The sequence below is a fragment of the Nematolebias whitei genome, chromosome 18 (genome assembly GCF_014905685.2).
Source record: "Nematolebias whitei isolate Nwh7 chromosome 18, NemWhi1, whole genome shotgun sequence".
In the NCBI taxonomy this organism is placed as follows: Eukaryota; Metazoa; Chordata; class Actinopteri; order Cyprinodontiformes; family Rivulidae; genus Nematolebias; species Nematolebias whitei.
Window position 1 is genome coordinate 37,448,911 of NC_056515.1, and position 21,823 is coordinate 37,470,733.

The window sequence follows — 21,823 nt, forward strand, 5'->3', positions numbered from 1 at the left end:
AAAACTGTTCAGTGATTTGTAGACATACAGGAGTATTTTGAACTGGATTCGAAGGTGAACCGGTAGCCAGTGCAGTGAGGCCAAAACTGGTGTAATGTGCTCTCTTTTGCCTGTACTGGTTAAAAATCGGGCTGCTGCATTCTGGACCAGTTGTAGTCGTGCAATGGAGGTCTGACTGATACCAAACAGGAGCGAATTGCAGTAATCAAGCCTAGATGTAATGAATGCATGTATTACTGTCTCCAGGTTTTTTTTGGACAATATGGGCTTCAGTTTAGACAGCCGCCTCAGTTGGAAGAAAAATGATTTAACAATCATGTTTATGTGACTGTTAAGTTTCAGGGAAGGGTCCATTATCATGCCCAGACTCTTTGTTTTTCTGGCAGGGTTTGAGTGGAGAGGTCGATACAGTGGTTTGTGATCGTGTCGTTGGGAGGGAACAAGATGACTTCAAACGTCTTTTCATTGAAACTTAAGAAATTTAAAGCCATCCAGTCCCTGATGCCAGCCAGGCAGTCAAGCAGAGGTTGAATAGAGCATGTGCCATTATGTCTTAGGGGGAAGTAAATTTGACAGTCATCGGCGTAGAAGTGGAAGGGCATGTTGTGTTTCTGGAAAATAGCACCAAGCGGCAGCAGGTATAAAGAAAATAAGAGGGGACCCAGGATGGACCCCTGCGGAACCCCCCATTTCTGCCGCTGCAGAACTAAAATCCTTGATGGAGACACAAAAGGATCTGTCAGCAAGGTAGGATCTGAACCAATTGAGGGCTGACCCTGAGATGCCCACCCACTGCCCCAACCTAGCAATGAGGATCTCATGGTCAATGGTGTCAAAGGCGGCTGTGAGGTCCAACAAGACAAGCAGCACAGAATCACCGGTATCAGTGGTTAAGTAAATGTCATTAAAGACCTTCAGCAGAGCAGTTTCAGTGCTATGGAGAGGTTTAAAGCCAGAGCTGTAAGATGGCGAGGCCCTCCAGGAAGCACTTCAACTTACGACACCAGTGGTTCTGGACATCACTGCATGGACTCCGCAACACCCCCACAAATCAAACAGTAAACACAGTTAATGTGTTTTTCACAAACGCTGCTTAAAACTATCAGGCAAAGAAGAATCTAGATGTGAACATCTAAAAATCATCATCTTCTCCGGACCAAGGCTCGTTTAAAAAGGGACTGAGGCAAAGTGGAGAACTACTCTGAGGTCCGAGGAATTACAATTTGAAACATATTTAGTCAACAACAGGCGCAAAATCCTTCATACTAAAGAGGAGTGGGACCGTCCAGTCCATTTAAAGCACACAGTTAAAAAGCCAGCCTCTCTGATGATATGGGGGTGCATTAGTTCCTCGATCATGGGCAGCTCACACATCTGGAAAGGCACCATCTACCCAGAAAAGTAAACCGATTTAGAACATCTGCTCCCATAATTCAGCGAGACAAAGTTGAACCTCAACCTGCATCCATTTTAACAGCAATTCCTTAGTTTCTCCTGAAATCACTGATAAGTTTCATATGTTCCAGGTTTAGAAGATTTACAGCTCATTCAGAAGACTTTCCCTGAACACTTTAGATTTGATTAAAGACGACAACGGTTGCAGAGACAGGACAAGGTTAACCAAGGAGAAGCTTCGGCGTTGTGATTATTCTGCTGCTTTTCTCCTCAGAAGTACTCAGAAACGATTCAGACAACGCTCGCATGCTGTCACGACGACAGCTCCATGTTTGGCCCTTAATGAACAGATGCTCAGCAACTTTTCGCATTCTTCTTCAAACGTCTCGTTAACGCTGAAGGATATAGATAAAAACTGAATACCCGATAATAAACTGCAGAAATGCAACCCGTCACTTCTATGAGGCGTCCTGCAGCCGACAGGTTCGGATGGATAAGAGCGTTTTTAAGCTTTTATTGGTCAGAATTATATTTTGTGTCTGGGAACGCAGACAGTGAATCAACACTGGCAACGAGAAATAAAAAAATAGAACATTTTCGTGGGAAGAAAGGGAGCAGAGAAAGTGAGTCAAACGCAGCAAGAAGAAAAGATGAGAGGCAAAAAAATCTCATTAAGCCGCAGGACATTTTCTGTCATTAAATCAGAGGCGAAAATTCAGAGAGCTGCCAAACAAAGCGGCCTGCGTCGGAGAAACTCTGCGCCGCGGCAACTCGGATCGTCTTCAGACGTTTCTCCGAGACGTCGCCTGCCGTCCTGACACTGACGGAGCAGAAAAGGCTTCAACGCTGTAATAAACGCGTGAGTGGAAGGCGCCCCCGTCTCATGGAGATTTATCACCTGACTGGAGCAGAAATGTCAGTGACGGGCATGCCGCTGAAATTCTGTTGTTGTAACTTTAATCTGCATGAAGAGAAACACGAGCCGACTCGTCACGGCAGCAGATTCATCAGCGTCTCCGACTCCCCGTCACATTTAAAACCAGAAGAGGAAATGTTTCGACGCAAATGCTTTCCGATCAAACGCACTTTCCTGTTGGAATCCAAATACCGTATTTTTCTACGTATAAGTCGAACCTTTTTGCATAAATTTGCAAGTTCTGCGACTTATACACAGAAGTGACTATTGTACTTTTTTTTCCCATATTTATAAACGAATTTCTGGCTGAGATTTGATGATTTCATTCATTCCGACATGAAAATTATTAAACATTACCATTTGCAATCGCTAGAGGGCCCTCAACTAATATGGAAAGCCAAGTGTCTCATTAATAGGTAAAAGTGGCTATTAATGAGACACTTTGCTTGCCATAGAGGCCAACTTCTATCAACCACTCCGACTCTCACTGGTACATTTTCATCTTTAAATCACTTCTTGGTCTGCTGCCTTCATACATCTCCTCCTACATGTCTCTGCGTGAGTGCAGATACAGCGTGCGCTCCCAGGACATTATTACCTGCAGTGTCCCCTCAGTGAGAACTGAACTATGCAAAAGGGTCTTCTACTCCGCTCCCGTTTCCTGGAATATCTTGCAAAAAGATCTGAAGCTCTCGACATCGACCTCTCTAAGTGACTTCAAACATCTAAGTTCGTGGCAAGAACCAACACAGACGTTCCTGTTTATGGTTTTCTACACCGCCTCGTAATCTAGCTGTTTTTTCGCTACATTTACTTTTAATTATCATTTTGTTTTCAAATGTAAAAAATAAAAAATTGTATGCATCATTTGTGAATGTCTATTGTTGTTATTGTTGTCCACTGTTGTCATCACTCTCTCTTGTAACCGAGTCCTCGTGGCTCAATGGGACTAACCTAATAGCTCAAACGTTAAATCGGCTTCATTTTGCCGCGCCGCCCAGGAGAAATGCAGCAGATTTCTCCGTTAAAGTGCGTTTATTAAAGGAAATGTTAGACTGAGACACACCTTTACTATAATGTCAATCAAACAAATAGTTGTTTTTAAGTGTTAATCTTGTTAAATTCTTGTTAAAAGTCCCCCTTATGCACGCTCCCGCCGTCAAATACGGTACATCACCACCTACTGATTTAAAGGGCTGCACAGGCTGTGCTCTGTAAAGTATTATGAAGTTCAGTGCACAAGGATTGTTTCAAGGCTGTTTGTATCTGCCAGCAACATAAATTGAACATTAACCTCTGAACAGAGAGAGAGAAAATAAAAACGAGAGAAAAAGGGTCAAGTGCTAATGTGTCGCGACTGTAAAACACACAAACATCCACAGAAAGTGCGTCTTAAAAGCACCATTAAACACTTAATGGTTAAAGATGAAGAGCTGGGACTTAAAATATGGACTTTAATCTTAAAGATCATCTCACTGAAGATTTTTGCGTTAAGACAAAAGGTGAATAAAGAAATAAAAACAGGAGAAATCATACATCAGCAATAAAAGCGAGTCACTTTTTGCATACATTTGTTTGGACGTGTCAAATTTCTTAAAGCTCTGGCCTCCAATTGACATCAGCTTATTCAGGGCCACCAAACTGGGAATATTTTACAGCAAAACACTGGAATAAAATACTGCAGCTACGTATTGTACAGTACTCAACTGAGCCCATCTTCAAATATTAGACAGACATTGTATATAAAACTGTAATAAAATGGTTTACATATGACCTAGTAAGGCTGTAAAATACATAAACATTAAAGTGTCAACGTGGGCGTTATAATACTGCAATAAATAAAGCTTTACTACCCGTGCCTGGTTTACATGCCTGATCAAGATACTAAAGCCCATAAAGTGTGGTGTCATCTTCATAGAACAAAAAGGGAAGTGATGTGGGTTTATCACAATCCTATTACTGCAATAATACACAATTTAGCAATATGTTTAATATTGTGCCACCTTAGTTAGCTTACATTTTAGCATATTAGCACACATTTGGTAAAACAAACAGCAGCAAACACAATGACGTAAAGGTTTCTTTTACATACAGTCTGATTTACATTGCAACAGATCCAATAACAGACTGTGCGAGACAAAAAGCTCACAGTGTAAACCTGCTAGCACTAGAGGAGAACTGCAGAAAAGCTGGTTGGTTCAAAAGATCTGGTCGTCCTAACCCGAGGCTCTCTTCACACAGCTACGTAAAAATAAATAGCCAGGGCTGGGTTTTGGAAAGATCATCAGACGTGTATAAAAATGTAGTGAGAACCCATTTATGTGTGATAAGTACATGATGGTTAGAATGCATGAGACTCCTGTAGCAAGAATTAATTCTTTCCCCTTTGGGGGCGTTTTACTTGTGTTAAGTTTTTCTCAGTTGTCTCCAAGTGAATGTTTATAGTTGTCAAAAGCCTAGAGGGCCCTCTGAAGCCCCCCGTATACTCCCGCGTACGTACGCGCGTACCTCCGCAGGGCATGTGCACGCAAAGCTCAATTTTTACGACCGCGTACGCGGTGTCGCACAATAAACTGCCCGGCGACAAACTATTTTGTATGCAACACCAATGTATTAAATTCCCCTTCTTCATCCCTGATCTGGCCTTTTCTTTTGTTTTTTTGCCAAGAGGCAGTGATCTCTTCCTCCTCCGTTGATGCCATGACTGAAATGGTGAGAAATTAAGGAATTTGTCACAAGCAAATTAAAATCAGTCCCAGCATGGCAGCGGGAGGGTCTGGAGATTTCCTGGTGGGCTGGTCTGATGTGTGGGCTGCAGGGCCAGTGCTCCCTGTTTTTTTTATTTATTAGATCTTTTTATTAACAACATATAAACACAGAACACCGCTGTGGCTGGGGCTGCCAGCTATCTCTTTTTTTTTCCCCAACCTGTCAATCAATCCAGTAGGCGTGTTAGAAAATGACCAATCGGCGACCTCAATTTGTTCCGAAGGTAAATGCCCCTCGTCTGCGGAGCTGCTCTGCAACCGCTCAGGGTGGACGCTCGAGTTTGAAGTCTCAACCCTCCGCGTATCTCCGCGCGTACCTCCGCACGCGGGCGTATACTGGGGGCTTAATGGTTTCAAATGGTAACGTTCACTCTTTGGTTCATGTCGTTATGAACTAGAGCTATCATTTCTAACCTGAACATGGAGCCCGGCCCCGCCCAACCCGGATTTGGACTGGCCCGGGCCGGTCCATAATAAAGTGCTTAATGTGAGGGCCGGGTCAGTGTCGGGCTTTTGATTGAGTCAGGGACGCGCGCGGCTGACGATCCAATTATATGGCAACATGGCTTGCCATACTTCCACCAGCCGCATGCGACCATTTTACCGTGTGTGACCGGCCTCGAAAGAGGTAAAAAGTTCAGTTAAGCTTCAGATGGACTACTACCAGCGATCCATCAGCCTAAATGGACCTCCTTTCAGCCGCTGCACTCAGCGGACGTGCACGTCCGACCGACGACCCAAACAGGTCAGATCACAAAATATCTGACATGTCAGAGCTGGAGCAGGGGGAGCACTTAATGCGCTTCGACAGTCATGAAAGGACAAACCCCACTCAGCTCAGATCTTCTGCTCCCTTTACTGAACCGCGTGCATTCGCCGACCATTAATATAAGTAGTCTAAGCTTAATTAAAAATATTGTGTGTGGGGGGGGGGGGGGGGTCAGACCTGTAATTACGGTTAATTTGTCGGATCGGGTGGGGTTTGGAAATGAGGGCTACAGGCTGGGGCCGGGTCAGATTGGATTCTTTGGACCCGAATGCAACTCTAGTTTGAATGAACATTTAACGCGTCATTCAAAAATTGTGTCATGAATTGGGGAAAAAAAAACTTATACAAGTCGCTTCAAACTATAAGGCGCAGGACTGGCCAAACTGTGGAAAAAAAAAAAAGTGTGACTTATAGTCCGGAAAATACGGTAATCTTCTAGCATGTAGCTGCATCCGGAGGGAGCCGTGCCACAGCTGAGCGTTTAAAGCTTGGTTAAGACACAGGAGACCATCTCAGGGATGACTTCACGCTGAAGGAGGTCGATTTGTGCAACAACACAGCAGCTATCTGGCATTTTGGCTAAGCTACACTTGAAGATGCAGGACTAGCATGGCTCGACGGCTGGAAGAGCTGGACTATTTTTGCCCTCCAAGTGGGCGTTTCCCAGCAGCTCCGACGTCACATGAAAACTATGGCTAGGTTGTGGTGAGCATAGCAGGAACGCCGTCCTCCTGTGAAGGGAACCTCACATTAAAATATAATTTGGTCCATTTAGGAGCACCAAAACAAAATCTTACAGTCTGACGGATTTGAAGAGTTAAAGTTGCAAACTTAAGAAATCTCATCTTTAAATCTTAATATTTTATTTGTCTCTAATCCTGAATAACTGATAACTTTTGAGACTAAAATGATCCGAGTAGCTCAGTTTTATGACCTACAATACTCGTGACGTATTTTACTATAAACCCCATCATTTTAAAACCCAACCCGAGTTTTCCCTCGGCCCGTTTCATCTTTGAGATCTTTGAGAATGTGAAATGTCATGTCAGAGCGCTTTCTGTCAGCCATCTCTCATGGGTAAAAAAAAAAAAAAGACAACCTCATTGTCATTCACCCTGCTCTCACCCAGATCTTCACTGGTATTGTCATCGCTTTGCTTTCAAGATTTCCCCAAGTCGCTTACAGTATTCCATCTGGCCATAGGTAATCTATATTCCATTTTTTCAGCCTTTTTTTTTTGTACTATATATTCAAACGCGCACTTTCCATCACAATGCAAACCGTACGTGCGCCTCGGTTTGATGTGCACTTAGAGGAGAAAATGGGACGGACTGAAAAAAAGGAGAGGAAACCGGAAAAATAAAGAGGTTTCCACTCTGTAGGCACCTCAGTGCTCAGAGCACAAACATTAGGTATCTTTTCTTTGAATCAAGGTGACTGCCACAATCTTTTGTCGACTGAATCCATTAAATGCGCTCGCTGTAGAGCCTCGGCGCCGGCTCCGAGTAAAGAACAGCAATTTTCAGGTCACACTGAAGTCATAAACTCTGACTTTGAACTCCTAAACATGTCGCATCCAACTCTAACTGATGTTTTGAACTAAACAAATAACATTACGTACAGGAAATGCATAAAATTTTTAAAATACATTATTTTGCCTTTTGTTTTAAGTTTCATGGTAAGATTTTTTAATTTATGTCCTAAATTAATCTACTTATAGACACAAAATGGGGGGAAAAAGGTGATTACCATTTAAAGCTATATAAACTTAAGATGCGTCATCTCTTTCATTTGTTACAACAAACTATTCTATAAAAGAATCCAATCATTTATTCAAATATTTACCAAGAAAATGGGGTAATATTTAAGTGGTTGGACAGAACAAGTTTATGACGCCAGGGATGGGCACAGCTTGGGACTCGACTTTTCTCCTCGCAGGTGGAGGCGACTTCCTGTCGTTCTTTCAGGCTCCGCCTTTCCAGAAGATGGATGACGCACAGCAACTTTACCTTTGTTAATAAAAAATGGTTTTTCATTCCTAGGAACGGTTTTCTTCATGAGTGACAGAAGAATGGAGCGGAACATGGACAGATCGGGGCTTTATTTGCAGTAATGAGGGTGTTGCTCCGGTTTGTCAAGGTGAAAATCGCTGGGCTGAAAGGAAAATCTCATTTTAGTGATGCATCTACATTTCTACCATCATGACATTTGAATCATGACCCGAAGAACGAGATTCTGGATGCAAGCAGCTGAAGTGGAGTTCCTCTGTAGGGTGACTAGGCTCAGCCTTAACAGCTCATCCTCACGGGAGGTGGTTCAGACATCTGGTTAGGAGGCCTGCTGGGCACCTCCACCTGGGAGAAGACCGTGAGGAAGACCCAAACTTGTCTTGTTATGGGTCTTTGACAGCCTGGAAACACCTTGAAGTCCCCCGGGAGGAGCTGGAGAGTTTTGCTGAGGTAGAGGAACGTCTCTTCTACAGGCGCATGGCAAAACTGGATAGATGGACGTTTACGACTGCTGAACTCGTAAAGACATCGACACCATTAATTATTTATTGCATTTGAATTTATTTTTAACCATTCTGGACTTTTGTGTTTCTAACAAACCAAGAAGACAAAAATCCTCCCAGCAAACAGACTTTTGACAAAAGGAAACAAACGTCAAAAACGCTTCCGATGTCGAGAATCAAGTGTTTACTGTACTGGTTTAATTCAAGTGGCACCACGCAAGTTTCCCTCCTTCACAACTTAATTAATTGCCACTGAGCTCCCACTGATGTAAACTTTATGGAAAAATAATTCGGGAAACCGAGCCCAGCTGGTGCCTCGACAGACTTGATAACAACCAGCGCGCGGTTAAAATCATTAACCGGAGCTCATCTGGGACAGCGAGGAGAATGGTCCTCCCATACATCCATTTATTGCCTCTTTTGTTTCCATTTCCGGGTGGTGGTGCAGCTGATGCTTATCTCCAGCGGTCACTGTGGGGCAGGCGGGGCTCACCCTGGACTGGTCACAAGTCCATCAGTACAAGTAAACAAAGACGGTGGTCTCGGGGTAAAACCAACAGAAGAATTCAGTTTTATTTTCTGCCTCTGCAAATCATTTCCCGGCGCTTTACAAAAAGGATAAAAACATACATCAGAGATAAAAATCTTGTTGGACTGAACACGATAAGCATCAAATGCTTATCGGCTTCTATTTGAACCGTTTGAGTAAAACGTATTTTGAAACAGCAGCTTACATCTGAAGTTTGTAACACTGCACATTTTTATTGCTCCAAGAATAAAATGTCACTTGATATTAAAAGATAAAAACAGTATTTACCTTGAAGCAAAGCAACCAGTTCATCAGATATGCGTGTGTAATTCTACATCTGTGATCTTTAATTAAAGTTCTGTAACGAAACGGTTCAGAACAATCATTTAGTAACACCCATGCTAGTTTTCTTCTCTCAACATATTGTTTATTCAGAGCTGCATCTCTCCGTGGACTGGCAGCTAGTCTCTGCGGAGAGGCAGAGTAAAACCGTAGGCCGGGGAATTATCGTAAATGCTAAAAAAGCTGCGCCACTTAAAATTATTTCCTGTAAACTGTAGAAAAGCAATGCATTACTGTAAATTATAGAAAAGCCGTGCAGCATCAAATGCGTTACTGTAAATGCAGGGAAAGTTACTCTATGGAGACAAATCTGTCTAAAAATAGTCACATGCGTACAACAAGATTGGTATGTAGGCCTGTCACCATAAATTTTCCTTGGCGATTAATTGTCTCAAAAATTATTGCGATAATATTGTTTGAAATTTCAATCAATCAATCAAACTTTATTTATAGAGCCCTTTCCAGCAGCCAAAAGGTGCACAAAGTGCTGCACAGTACAGAAGTTAAAAACAAACAAGAATAAAAAAAATCAGTCAAAAATTTAATAATCAGTAATTATTGTCAAATTTACGAAGAAATGTTTATTTGTTTGGCATGTAGTACCTTTTATCGACCACTGGATGGCAGTATAAGATTGTTTGAGCCAAAGGATGGATAGTGAGGGAGTGATCAGTGCGTCTTTAAGAAAAATGGGAGGGAGGCCCCTTGACGTGACATGGGCGGTCTCTCTTCAGTTCTCAAAATGGCGGACGCTCGGTGTGGTTTGAGATCTTTAGCATAGCATTTTTCACACAAAGCGTTTAAAAGAAAATCAGCAAACAAGTTCTCAGCTTTTTTTTTTTTTGCAGAGAAAAAACTTTTTACACAAAGGCACGGGTTGCTACCGTGAGCTTTCGACAAGACGGAGGTTAAAACAGATTTTAAATAGAAGAGAGAAAGGGAGGGGTCAGTGAAGAGCACCGGAGTTGAGCCTTTTCTCATCCGGTGTCTTCAGTGGAATGAGAGAGACATGAAGAAATGATAAAGCCGATAAATGAAAACAAGGTCGATAATTTTCATTTATTATGCTTATACTCATTGATTTATTGTTTCTCACGACATGCGTGTACAATAAGATCCACAAACGCATAAACCGTTTTTCAAATGCACACATTTCAACTTGCACATGCAATAATCTGCACATTCAAATACACCTGCTGTGGGCGAATCGGTCATAACGAGCTACGAATTGTTTGTCTTTGAATGAGACTTGAGACTTTTTCACCGATAAAAAAATCACCAAGGTGATGCTGCGTTCAAGGTTAGTGAAAAGCTGGGACATCTGATTCTTACCAGATTTACTGTTATTGGGAAAAAAGAAATTTCTAACTTATAACAGTAGCTTTATTAAAACACATCCGCTTACATTAACGCAACTACTTTTGACACTAATTTATCTCCATACAACAATGCCTAAAATTAAATTGTCCTAAACTGTCAAAAAGCAGAATAACCTAAAAAAAAAAAAAGTGCTGCTACATCTAAAATTTAAAACACCATAAAGTGTAGAAAAGCGGCACCACCTAAAATAATTGCATGCAAGCCGTAGAAAAGCAGTGCCACTATGTATTACTGTAAATTACAGAAAAACTGTGCAGTGTCAAATGAGATACTGTAAATGCAGGATGGAGACAAATCAGAAATAGTCACACAAGCGTACAACAAGACGTCTTTTGCGTATAACAAGATCCACAATTGTACCACAAGTTTGACAAAAGCGTATCGCAAGATTCACAAACAGTTTTTCAAATGTGCACATTTCAACTTGCACATGTAATAATCTGCACATTCAAATACACCTGCTGTGGGCGAATCGGTCATAACGAGCGTACGGATCGTTTTCCTGTGAATGAGACTTTTGAGACCTTTGCACCACTACAAATTCACCAAGGTGATGCTGCGTTCAAGGTTAGTGAAAAGCTGGGACATCTGAGCCTTACTAGATTTACTGTTATTGTGGGGAAAAAGAAATGTCTAACTTGTAACAGTAGCTTAAATAACTGCTTTATTAAAACTAACACACAACTACTTTTGATACTAATTTAGCTCCATACTAAGAAGATACATCAGTCTAAAAAATAATCACAAGCGGACAACAACATGTCTTTTGCGTACAATAAAATCCACAAGTTTTACAAAAGTGCATCACAAGATTCATGAACAGTTTTTTCAAATACACACATTTCAATATGCGCGTGTAATAATCTGCGCACATCACGTGCTGTGAGTGAATCAGTCACAACATGAGACTTTTTTACCTACAAATTTACCAAGGTGATGCTGCGTTCAAAGCTGGTGAAAAGCTGGGACATCTGAGTCTTACTAGATTTACTGTTATTGGAAAAAGATGCATTTCTAACTTGGCGCCGTAGCTCATGACCTCTTTATTAAAACACATGCACTTAAATTAACACGAATACTTTTGACACTAATTTATCTTCATACACCACAAACTAAAATGAACCGTCCAGAACTGAGAAGCTGAGAAAACTAAAATAAAAATAAAAAACACACAAAAAGCTGCACCACCTACAATAATCTGATCTGGGTCCAGATAAGACTGGATCTGGGTCCAGGTCTGGACTGTGGTTCTGAAATTTAAAGCCCTGACGTTAAGAGTTCAGAAAGAATAAGAAGGTACATGTTGTAAAGATGAAAAGTTGTAAAAATAATACGCTGGTTTGAATTTTGAGGTTTAAATTTACTCAGTTTGTTCCAACAGATTCGGATCTGCGCCCTCAGGTGATTTTCTCTCGGAGCTGCGGGCTCTCACGCGCACCTGTGCGTCATTAAGCTCACCTGTGCTTCGCCTCCTGCTGTTTCTCCTCACCAACACGTCCTCATCTTTCTTTTAGTCCGTTCGTTTCGTGTCCTCGCTCCTTTCATTTAAAACGGCGCAGCTGGAAGTCGAGCGTGTTTTTCCTCCTCTGTGAAAGCCCACAGGTCACAGGTGTTTCATTTCACGTACAGGTGACGCATTCGGGACTCCGCCCCCTCCTCTCAGCTCAGGTCGCTCCTACTTCCGGGTTCTGTTGGACCTTAAGCTGCTGAGTGTTTGAGCCTCTGGTGGATTGATGCCGGTGTTTGTTAATGCAGGGTGACATGATGGCTTTTTATTTATTTATTTATTTATTTATTTACTCAAATGTTGTTTATTTTTCAGTTTCCTGATGAGACCCAGCTCAGAGGAACCACAAGGGGGGGTCCTTCCCAAACAAGCAGTTCTCATTCTGTGGGAAATACATTTTTAAATTCCTTAAGAAATATTGAGAAGAATTAAAACATCTCTTCCTTATTTTATTTATTTAGCACTTAAAAATATCGGTTTAACTCCAAACAAATTTATTTTTATTCTGCTTTATCTTGGTTTATTTTTATTTTTCTGCATTGTATATATTTATTTTATTTTTTCAGATCAAGATCAATATTCAAGTACACATTATTATCAAATTAACAGATTTTTTGTTTATTTTGATTGTTAATATAATTGTAAACAGGACAGTATTTTAAAACTTTTTCTGGGGGGGGCAAAAAACAACTTTTTATTTTTTCTAAGAGTCTGGTATTAATCACAGTTTTCTATAAATAAAAGTTCATACAATAAATAAAACTTTGACATTTTAGAATAAATTCAAAAGAAACTTTTGCTTTTAAACTAATTTTATATATTTTAGTAGATCTCTCTGTATATTTTTAAACACACAATCATGTGAATAGAACTAAAAACATAAATACATGCATCATATATTAATTGTATTATGGAATATCTTTAATATTCCTATATTTTATCTTTTTTTTAATAGTGTAATGTTCCTTTATCTAGAAAATGGAAATTCTAAGGAATAAATAAATAAAACACTAGTTTCATATTTACGCCTGCAAAACAAACAAGTCAGACGTCAGGTTTCCAGTTTTATTTTGTTCTTTATTTTCCAAATTACACCACCGTCAGAAAAATTATGTTTTAAAGCAAATAAATCTACAGGATGTAACTTATTTTTTTTAAAAGAGCAGATATAAAAACCTTTGGTTGTGATGCAGGTTCAGCGCTGGAGCAGAAAACAAGAAAATCAATTCCCCGTTTTCAAAAATACAATAATATTAAACAAGATCTCAATCTAATGTAAATATTTAAAACAGACAGTGAAGCTACCGTGACTCGGAGCGGTCATTTTAAAGCATCTGCTGAGACGTGATTAAAAAATATTATTTATGGGACGAGTTGTGTAACAGAACGAGTCGGCAGCTGCTCCGGCGTGCTCGACTGATTCACTGCTAATAAAGCAGGATCAACTCTCCCAGGTCAGCCAGGCTTTTGTGCTGAGAGTAATAAAGCACGGCTGAAACAAGAGCAAACAGGATCAAACATAAAACTACATATATATATATATATCCACAATATATTGGCAAAACTACGTGCAGCCCTTCAGGACGAACACAAGCCTGTGCTTTTGCTACATTCAGAAAGTTCTCAGCAGTTTCGGGGGAACGTTGCGCGTCAGTCGCCAAAATCCGGGATGTCGTCGTACGAGTAGCCTCGGTAACCCTTGGCGGCGTAGTAGGCGATCCTCAGGTGGTAAAATCCCGGCAGGAAAACCAGCAGGCCTATGATGATGACAGGGATGGTGCGGTCGGGATGCTGGGAACAGAATTACACAATTGTAAAGCCCTCAACAACCTAGGTCCATCTTATATTATAAATCTTGTTGTTCCGTTTTGTTCCAACAGAGCACTCCGCTCTAAGACTGCAGGCTTACTTGTGGTTCCTAGAGTTTCCAAAAGTAGAACGGGAGAAGATCTTTCAGTTCTCAGGCTCCTCTCTTGTGGAACCAACTTCCAGTTTCTGTCCGTGAGGCCGACACGTTGTCCAGTTTAGGACTGGGCTTACTTTCCTTTTTGATAAATCAGGGGTCTGCAACTTGTGGCTCTGGAGCCACATGTGGCTCTTTAGTCTCTCATCTGTGGCCCTTTGAAGCTTTGACCAAAACTAACGTGATATTTTATTTTATTTTATTTTTTTACCCACAACCAAAAACGCTCGTTTTGTAGTTGAAAATGTAGTTTTCTGTCAATTTTCTGTAAACCTGTGAAGGATACTACAGTATTAATACAAGGAGAGAAACGCGTTGATTACATTTAACTAATCTAACCTCCATGCTTACAGTGGGATCCTAGTCTCAAAAAATAAAATCAATAACTTGTCCAGCAAAATGCCTAATTTTTCTGCACACTTTAAATTTACGTTTTAGTACTTCAAAGTGGTGTACTTAATTTTAAATCTTCACTTTTCTCCTACTTTTGGTTGTTCCTTTTGCCCTAAAAAGTAAAAGTATCAACAAATGTAAAGATTCATGATATATAGTTTTGTAATGTCCCGCCAACCGGCCAGAGAGCCCTCCTCCAACGACCTCTCAGTGGCCCACGGGCCACCAGTTGATGAGCAGGTTTGGCGGCTCCAGACATTCTGTTTAGTGAGAGAAGTGGCAGAAATGGCTTTTTCGATCAAAAAGGTTGCAGACCCCTGTGATTATTCCTATAATTAGGGTTGGCTTGGGTTTCCTGAGCTATCCTTTAGTTCTGCTGCTATAGGCTTAGACTGCTGGAGGACAAACTGAACACATTCCCTCACTCTGCTGCTGACTTTACTTGATCTGTTTGTATTTGTAATTATTTTTGTATTAATGTTTTTTTTTTCTTCCAGTAGGGGGTACCCCTGCACCCACACCTGCGCCATTCTGTGATCATCCGTTCCTCCCCGTCCTCTCAAACCAGCCGGTCGAAGCAGATCATCCTGAACCTGATTCTGCTGGAGGTTTCTTCCTGTTAAAAGGAGTTTTTCCGTTCCACTGTCTCCTTTGTGCTTGCTTAGGATGGGAGACTGCAACAAAGTGACGATTCAACACAATCTGCTAGTTTCCTCAGATAGAAAACTTTTACTAATGGTTTTTTTGTACGTACATGTGTGTGATACATTCAGTGCCCTGAGGACTTCTGTTATGACTTGGCACTGAATAAATAAACTGAACTGAAGCGAGGGATTCAAATCGTTCTTTCCCTAATATGTCCCATCGCCATGTCAACAGAAACATTGTAGACGGGACTACATCCTCTGCTAATGTGATGTTAGAGGATTGACAGAACTGCACAGAGTCAGCATGCTCAACACCACGCTGCCTGCCAGCGCAGCATCAATGCTGTGAAAGGGTGAGGCTGCGAGCGCGCTCACTCCATCCCTCCATCATCCCTCCATCATCCCTCCATCATCCCTCCATCGTAGTCTGCTTTCATGTGAATCAGAAGTGGACTCATGCGGAGGCTTCATTCCACCAGCAGATGGCAGCGCAGTGCTCCGAGTGGCTGCACGACTCCCTCTGGTTCACATTAAAGCTTTAAAATGCCCTTTCTGTGTCAGGAACATGAAGACGGAGGAAGCTTGTGTCAAGATCACGTTTTACTTGATACTTTGAGTTTTATTTGTCCTTGTTTCAAACGTCTTTTACGCATTCAGAACAAAATAAACTGTTATTTTAGCCCAACTCCTGTAATGTTTTTAGAAGTACTGGATATGCTATTTTACTATTTTTTGCCTGAAGACTAAAGTAAAAAGTATACAGTGATAGTAAAACTATTCAGGACAAGAAACCATTTGCCTTCAGAAGTCACATATTTAGTAAATCTCCTGTGTAGTTCACCCAGTTGTTCTGTCAAGGCCTCAGAGATCGGTTACAGAACCTTAGTGATCAAACGGCATCATGAAGAGCAAGGAACGCACCAGACAGGTCACTGATAAAGCTGTTAAAAAGTTTAAAGTAACGTCAGAAAATGGAAAGAGTACAGAAAAACTGTTACATGATACATGAGCATCCAGTTCAAGGAGAGTATTAATCTGAGAAGCTGCTCAAAAGCCCCAACGTAGCTCTAGAGGAGCTGCAGAGCTCAACCGCCCAGGGAAGACAATCTGTCCACAGGACAACCATTAGTTGAGCACACCAGTCTGGCCTTTAAGGACGAGAGGAAGAAAGCTTTGGTAAAAAGATAAGTAAAAGTGAGAAGTAGTCCTGGAACAGAAAAAGTGTGGAGGAAGTTGCTTTGCTCGGGTCAGACTAATGCAAAACGCAACATCATCATCCTGAACGCATCAGCGCCACAATGAAACACGGTGGTGGCAGCAGCATGTTGTTGGGATGCTTTGCTTCACGGACAGGGAAGCTGGTCGGTTAACGGGAAGATGGATGAAGCTAATATGGGGCAATCCTGGAAGAAAACCTGTTAGAGGCTGCAAAAGAACTGAGAATGAGGCGACTGCTCCCCTTCCAGCAGGACAACGATCCGAAACATCCAGCCAGAGCTACGATGGACCGGGTCGGACTCATGAGTTAGAATGGACAAGTCAAAGTCTAGTTGCTCTCCATCCAGTCTGACCGAGCTAAAGCGATTTAACAAATAAGACAGGACAAAAAAAGTTCAGTCTCTGGATGTACAAAGCTTGAAGAGACAGAATCTAAAAGACTTGCAGCTGGAGGTGGAAGGAAACGTTCTACAAAGCACAGGCTGCACTTTTCAAAAGCTCAAAACTTTAAATCATTTACCTTCCGCTTCACAATTACGCACTGCTTTGTTGTGCTTTGTGTTGTGCTGATTACAAGACCAAAAGTGAAAATGTACAAAAGGTACCAGTACTTTTTCAAGGAGCAAAAAATGTCCACACAATCCAGAGCAAATGATGCGCTAAAGCTGCTGCTAAATAATCAGATCATTAGTTGTAGTTGGGAAGGCACAAAAAAGGAAAAGCACAAGCACAAACGAAAACAGCAGGAAAAAAAAAACAAAGGAGCTTTTTACCGCTAATACTGGCGTTTTAAGTGATGTTTGAATTGGACGTTTTAAAGAGTTTATCTTTCAAACATGGCTCAAAACAGGGATGTACTCAGAATAAATATAATGGATTGCATAAAAAAAGGCTCAGTCGAAGACCACGAGGAGAGAAACGTGTCAGGAGACAGAGGGAGAAGAGGAAAATCAAGAATATAAGACTGAAGGTTGCAACTCTAAATGTGGAGACAATGACATGCAAACGTAGAGAGCAGGCTGACATGATGCAGAGAAGGAAGGTAGATGTTTTGTGTCCAAGAGACCAAGTGGAAGGGCAGCAAGGCTCGCAGCATTGGAGCAGGGTTCAAACCGTTTTACCATGGTGTGGATAGAAAGAGAAATGGAGTAGGGGTGGTCCTGAAGGAGGAGTTGACAAAAAATGTAGTAGAGGTGAAAAGAGTGTCAGATAGGATGATGTGTCTGAAGGTAGAAGTAGAAGGTCTGATGCTTAACGCCCTCCCGGGACAACAACAAGTACAAGAAGAACAAGAACAACAACAAGTACAACAACAAGTACAACAGCAAGTACAAGAACAACAACAAGTACAAAAAGAAGAACAACAAGTACAAGAAAAAGAAGATTTTGATTTTTAACAACACTTTATTTACACAATAATTTAACATAATGTTAAAAACACAATCAGGACAATATTAAAATAAAATATGTACATGAGAGCTTGTTGTGTCGTAGTTCTCCCTGATCAGAAATGGCGCGTTAAACCTTTTTAAATCCCCCCAGTTTCACAAAATTCTCCAGGGGTCCAGTGTCTCTGTGGAAGCAAAACTTGACGTTGAACTTCCACAGAGCCACGGCATCGAGTCGAGGTCCAGCCTGCAGTCTGGCCCTGCAACACGAGTAAACACACATTTTTGCTTCGGCCACTAAAAAAGTTTAAAGTTTGGGGTTTAAACTTAGTGGCTCTGCTGAAATGTGCTCCATAAATAAAAACAGATTTGGTGAACAACAACAACAAAAAGAACAAGAAGAGGCTTAAATGAAACTTTTTAAAACAGCTACATTTCACGTAGCTTGAAAAAGTGAGGGATATTTGAGTTGTGTGGTCCCCCCACACACACCTCACACCCCCGGTTACGACTCACTGAGTCAAGTAATGGGACTGAGGCGGCGTTAAATTCTGCCTCACCTGAGCTTTTCCTGCTACGATAAGAGAAAAAAAAAAAAGTCTCCTGTGGAATGAAAGTCTATTAGAGCAAACTGAAACGTCTTTATAGAACCGAGCCACAGCTGCTCGCGGTGCAAAAAGCAGCTGCTGGTTATTTGGTCAGTTTAGTAACAAGTTTACACCTTTTACCTCAGATTAGTTCAGTCTTAATTCAATCAAAGGCTGCTGACTGTTAACTCATCGACACAGGCCCATTGTTCACTTTGTTGCAGGAAGTCTAATGATTAAATTAACGACTGTGTTTATTTAGGATTCACATTTTTAGTTGATTCATTTGAATTGTCCAAAACTGAAACGACTATAAAAAGGTTATTCTTTAGATCTAAAAAAAAAAAGTCCTAATATGTGGTTTATATGTTTGCCTAAATGTTTTTATTCTCTTTGCACAGAGCAACGGAAGCTGCTCTCTTTCTTTAAATGTCTTTTGAAAATGTTTTGAGCCTCTCAGTCCATCAGGCATGCAAGATAAAAGCAAACACGCTGCAAAATGTCTGAAAGGGTTATCTTCCTCTTCGTCAACATCCAGATGAGATGTTTGTCCTTTAGAGGTTTTGGAAGGGTCACGTAAACAACAAACATACGCAAAAAGAAATGAAGCTTTTACAGTTCAGATAGAGAGAAACATCTTCCGGGCAGGAGTCGCACTCGGAGCAGAAAAGAGGCAGATCAACATCAAAAATACACTTTCTGCAATCATGAACCGAATCAACGGTTTCAGTCTTAAAGCTGCACCTCAACTTTTTATTCCCTCCAAAACCAAATTGTTCGAGACCCATCAGTATCTTTTCATGTTCTGTGAACAAATGGACTGAAAGTTCAATATGACTGTGGGTCTAAACTCACCTCGATCTTGATGATTCCCGACAGAAAAAGAGCGCCGAAGACGATGAGCAAGGAGCCGATCATAAACAGGAACACTGCCACTGCGATCGCCTTGTACGGGATCTTTGGTGGGCTCTTCATGAACTGAAAACAGGCGAACCTTTTAATACTTTTTATTTCTACTGATTAAAAAAACAATACTGTTAACCTTCAGTTACAAAAGTCCTTCTCAAATAGTGGGGCGCGCCCCCTGGGAGGGGCCGGGGCAATGCCAGGAGGTGCACGTGTGACCCCGGGGAACAAGCTTCTTTTTTTTTTTGCACCACTCTCATTTTGACGGTGCGTTCAGCAACTGTTTGCTCTAATCCAGCAAATCTTGGGCTTATTAATAATAACGTTACGAAGAAATATGGCTGTCTTATCGTTTTGGGAGCCGTGCTTGAACCGTGTCGCTCCCCTCTGCTGCCGAGACGACAAATCCACCGACACCTCCGCTGCTGTTTTCTTGACGCTCTGGACACTTGTCACCCACAGCGCGCACGCAACAAAGAGTATAAACTCAAAGCGAGAGCGACACCTGCCCCCCTTTCCTCTTTCACGTTGATTAAATGTTTTTTGATCGACGAGTTTGTGAAAGCACAATTTTGATGTTTTCTGTAAATACAGAAGTAATGTTTAATGCATGTTAGGACTTTATTATTGGCAAACTAAATATATTTTATGTGATTAAACAACTTGTCAGGTTCTTCACTTATGAGCACGTTCCCCAGGACCGCCTCTCCCCCACCCCTTTGTTGCAAGTTGATCTTTCTTCTGTTTTCTTTAATGTTAATAAGAACACAACGTTATGCAGAGGTGTACTTTAACAATTTTATAGACAAATAAATGATACTATTTACAGATGCGGTGGAGAGTTGGGGCTGCGAAATGTTTACTTCTTCCTAGTGGGGGTGGCATAACTGAAAATAATTGAGAAGCACTGAGTTGCACTCAGCTTATTGAACAGAATCCTTCTTCTGGATTTAAAAGGGTCTCACCTGCAGGTCTATGTAACCTTCATCGTCAGCAGCCAGCCGTGAATACTGGACCTTGTTGGAAACTCCTGCAGCCAACATGTTGCTTCCAGCTGAAAAATACAGAAAGGTGCTCTTTCAAAATACCTTCCAAACAGAGGTGCACTGACCGCAGTTTTCTGGCCGATCACCGATTTCTAAAAAGTCTGACCTGCCGATTATGATTTTGGACGCACCTTCAATTTTTCAATATTGTTTTAATGGAAAACAGACCCTTGAACAATATCCTAGAAACAATACAAACTTGTTTTAACTGGCCATGAAGTAGTGCTCTGAAATATAAATGAAGTTCAGACAATTGTTGTTAAAACAAAAATATCTGTAAAGTCGGTTTCTCTTGGCCGATTTCCCAAAATTAAGGAAATTAGGGTCAATAAATCAGATTTATCGGTGCACCCCAACTTCCAAACTGTCTGCAATTCAGTGATTGTATTAATTGTTTGGTTTGAGCTTCAAAGGAGGTCCATCTGCTTCAGATTAACTAAAACAATCCATACAAATATAAATGCAAAAGACTGTTAATGCAACAGTGGCATCACAAGAAAAGCAGCTCTGCTTGTTGACTTATAGCATGATTCTCATCAGCCAACCAAATATGAGTAAAAATTATAATTTACATGGAGAAACATCAAAAGTGCTGCCGTTTATTAAAGTTCTGCTGTCAAGAAAAATATAAAAACTACAGCACAACCTCGACGGATCACCCAAAAATAAATGAAAGAGCTGAACTTGAGTTTGTCCCTCGTTTTTTATTTCTGTTGTGTCACCAGTTTAATCATGTACACTGTGAAGACAAAGAAACATAAAATAAATTGTAAAAAAGCAAACTGGGAAGTTCTGATTTATGATTTTATAGTAAAATGAGGCTTCAGCAGAAACAGTCGGGGTACTATTTATTTTATCTGAACGGAGCAGGAAATTAAACAGTATATTATTCTTCACTTGAGTTTTTCCACAATTCCAAAAACAAATCACTCTCAGTTATATATATATATATATATATATATATATATAAACATGAATTACCTTCTGTTTGACTCATTTAGATTCGTTATCTAGACCAAGATAGCTGCTCTGAAATACTGTTTATTGAAACTTGTGTGTTTATTCACTTTAGTCACATTTGAAAAAAACAGAGTTGGGTAAGAAGCCTCAAAAATATCCCTGCTGATGTAAAGGACAAATAAATAAATAAATAATTCAGTCTTCTGACTCAGGAACACAGATCTGACTACACACGTGATTTGCTTCAAACCCTAGTTCCTGTTAATGCGGGGGATTTTAGATTGTCAAAAACATCACACATTCACCCAAGAGGTTTAAAAACATGAAAATAGCAGCAGCGGTAAAGTACTAGCATATTTGAAAAATAGAGATATTTAAATAATTACAGTAATGCATACACTTTCTATTCATAGTTTTAATTTTAATATTTGGTTTTATATTGATACATTAGTCTTTTATGTGTTTTTTTTATTGTATTACTAAGTGTTTTGTCCACTGTACTTCTGTTCCTAGCAGAATAAAGGTGTTTTTATGTATTTTTAATGTTTTATTGTTGAGTTAAATGTGTGTTCATCCTGCAGGGCAATTTGTTTGAAC

At 40.7% G+C, this 21,823-nt stretch overlaps 1 protein-coding gene and 1 long non-coding RNA gene across 3 annotated transcripts in view; both read right to left on the reverse strand.

Moving 5' to 3' along the window:
• Positions 1-12,232, reverse strand: part of LOC119424673 — a 19,808-nt gene extending 7,576 nt beyond the window's left edge. Inside the window, exon 1 of the long non-coding RNA XR_005187525.1 lies at positions 12,070-12,232. This is a non-coding gene — a long non-coding RNA (uncharacterized LOC119424673). The remainder of the gene's footprint in view (positions 1-12,069) is intronic.
• Positions 12,233-13,257: 1,025 nt separating this feature from the next.
• LOC119425146 (transmembrane protein 230) overlaps positions 13,258-21,823 on the reverse strand; it is a 65,734-nt gene continuing 57,168 nt past the window's right edge. For both annotated transcript variants that reach the window (XM_037692682.1, XM_037692681.1), the window contains exons 2-4: positions 20,186-20,274; positions 19,170-19,292; positions 13,258-13,909 (exon numbers count right to left, since the gene is read on the reverse strand). In XM_037692682.1, coding sequence (XP_037548610.1) covers positions 13,769-13,909; positions 19,170-19,292; positions 20,186-20,263 — 342 coding nt within the window. In that variant the 5' untranslated portion in view covers positions 20,264-20,274 and the 3' untranslated portion in view covers positions 13,258-13,768. The remainder of the gene's footprint in view (positions 13,910-19,169; positions 19,293-20,185; positions 20,275-21,823) is intronic.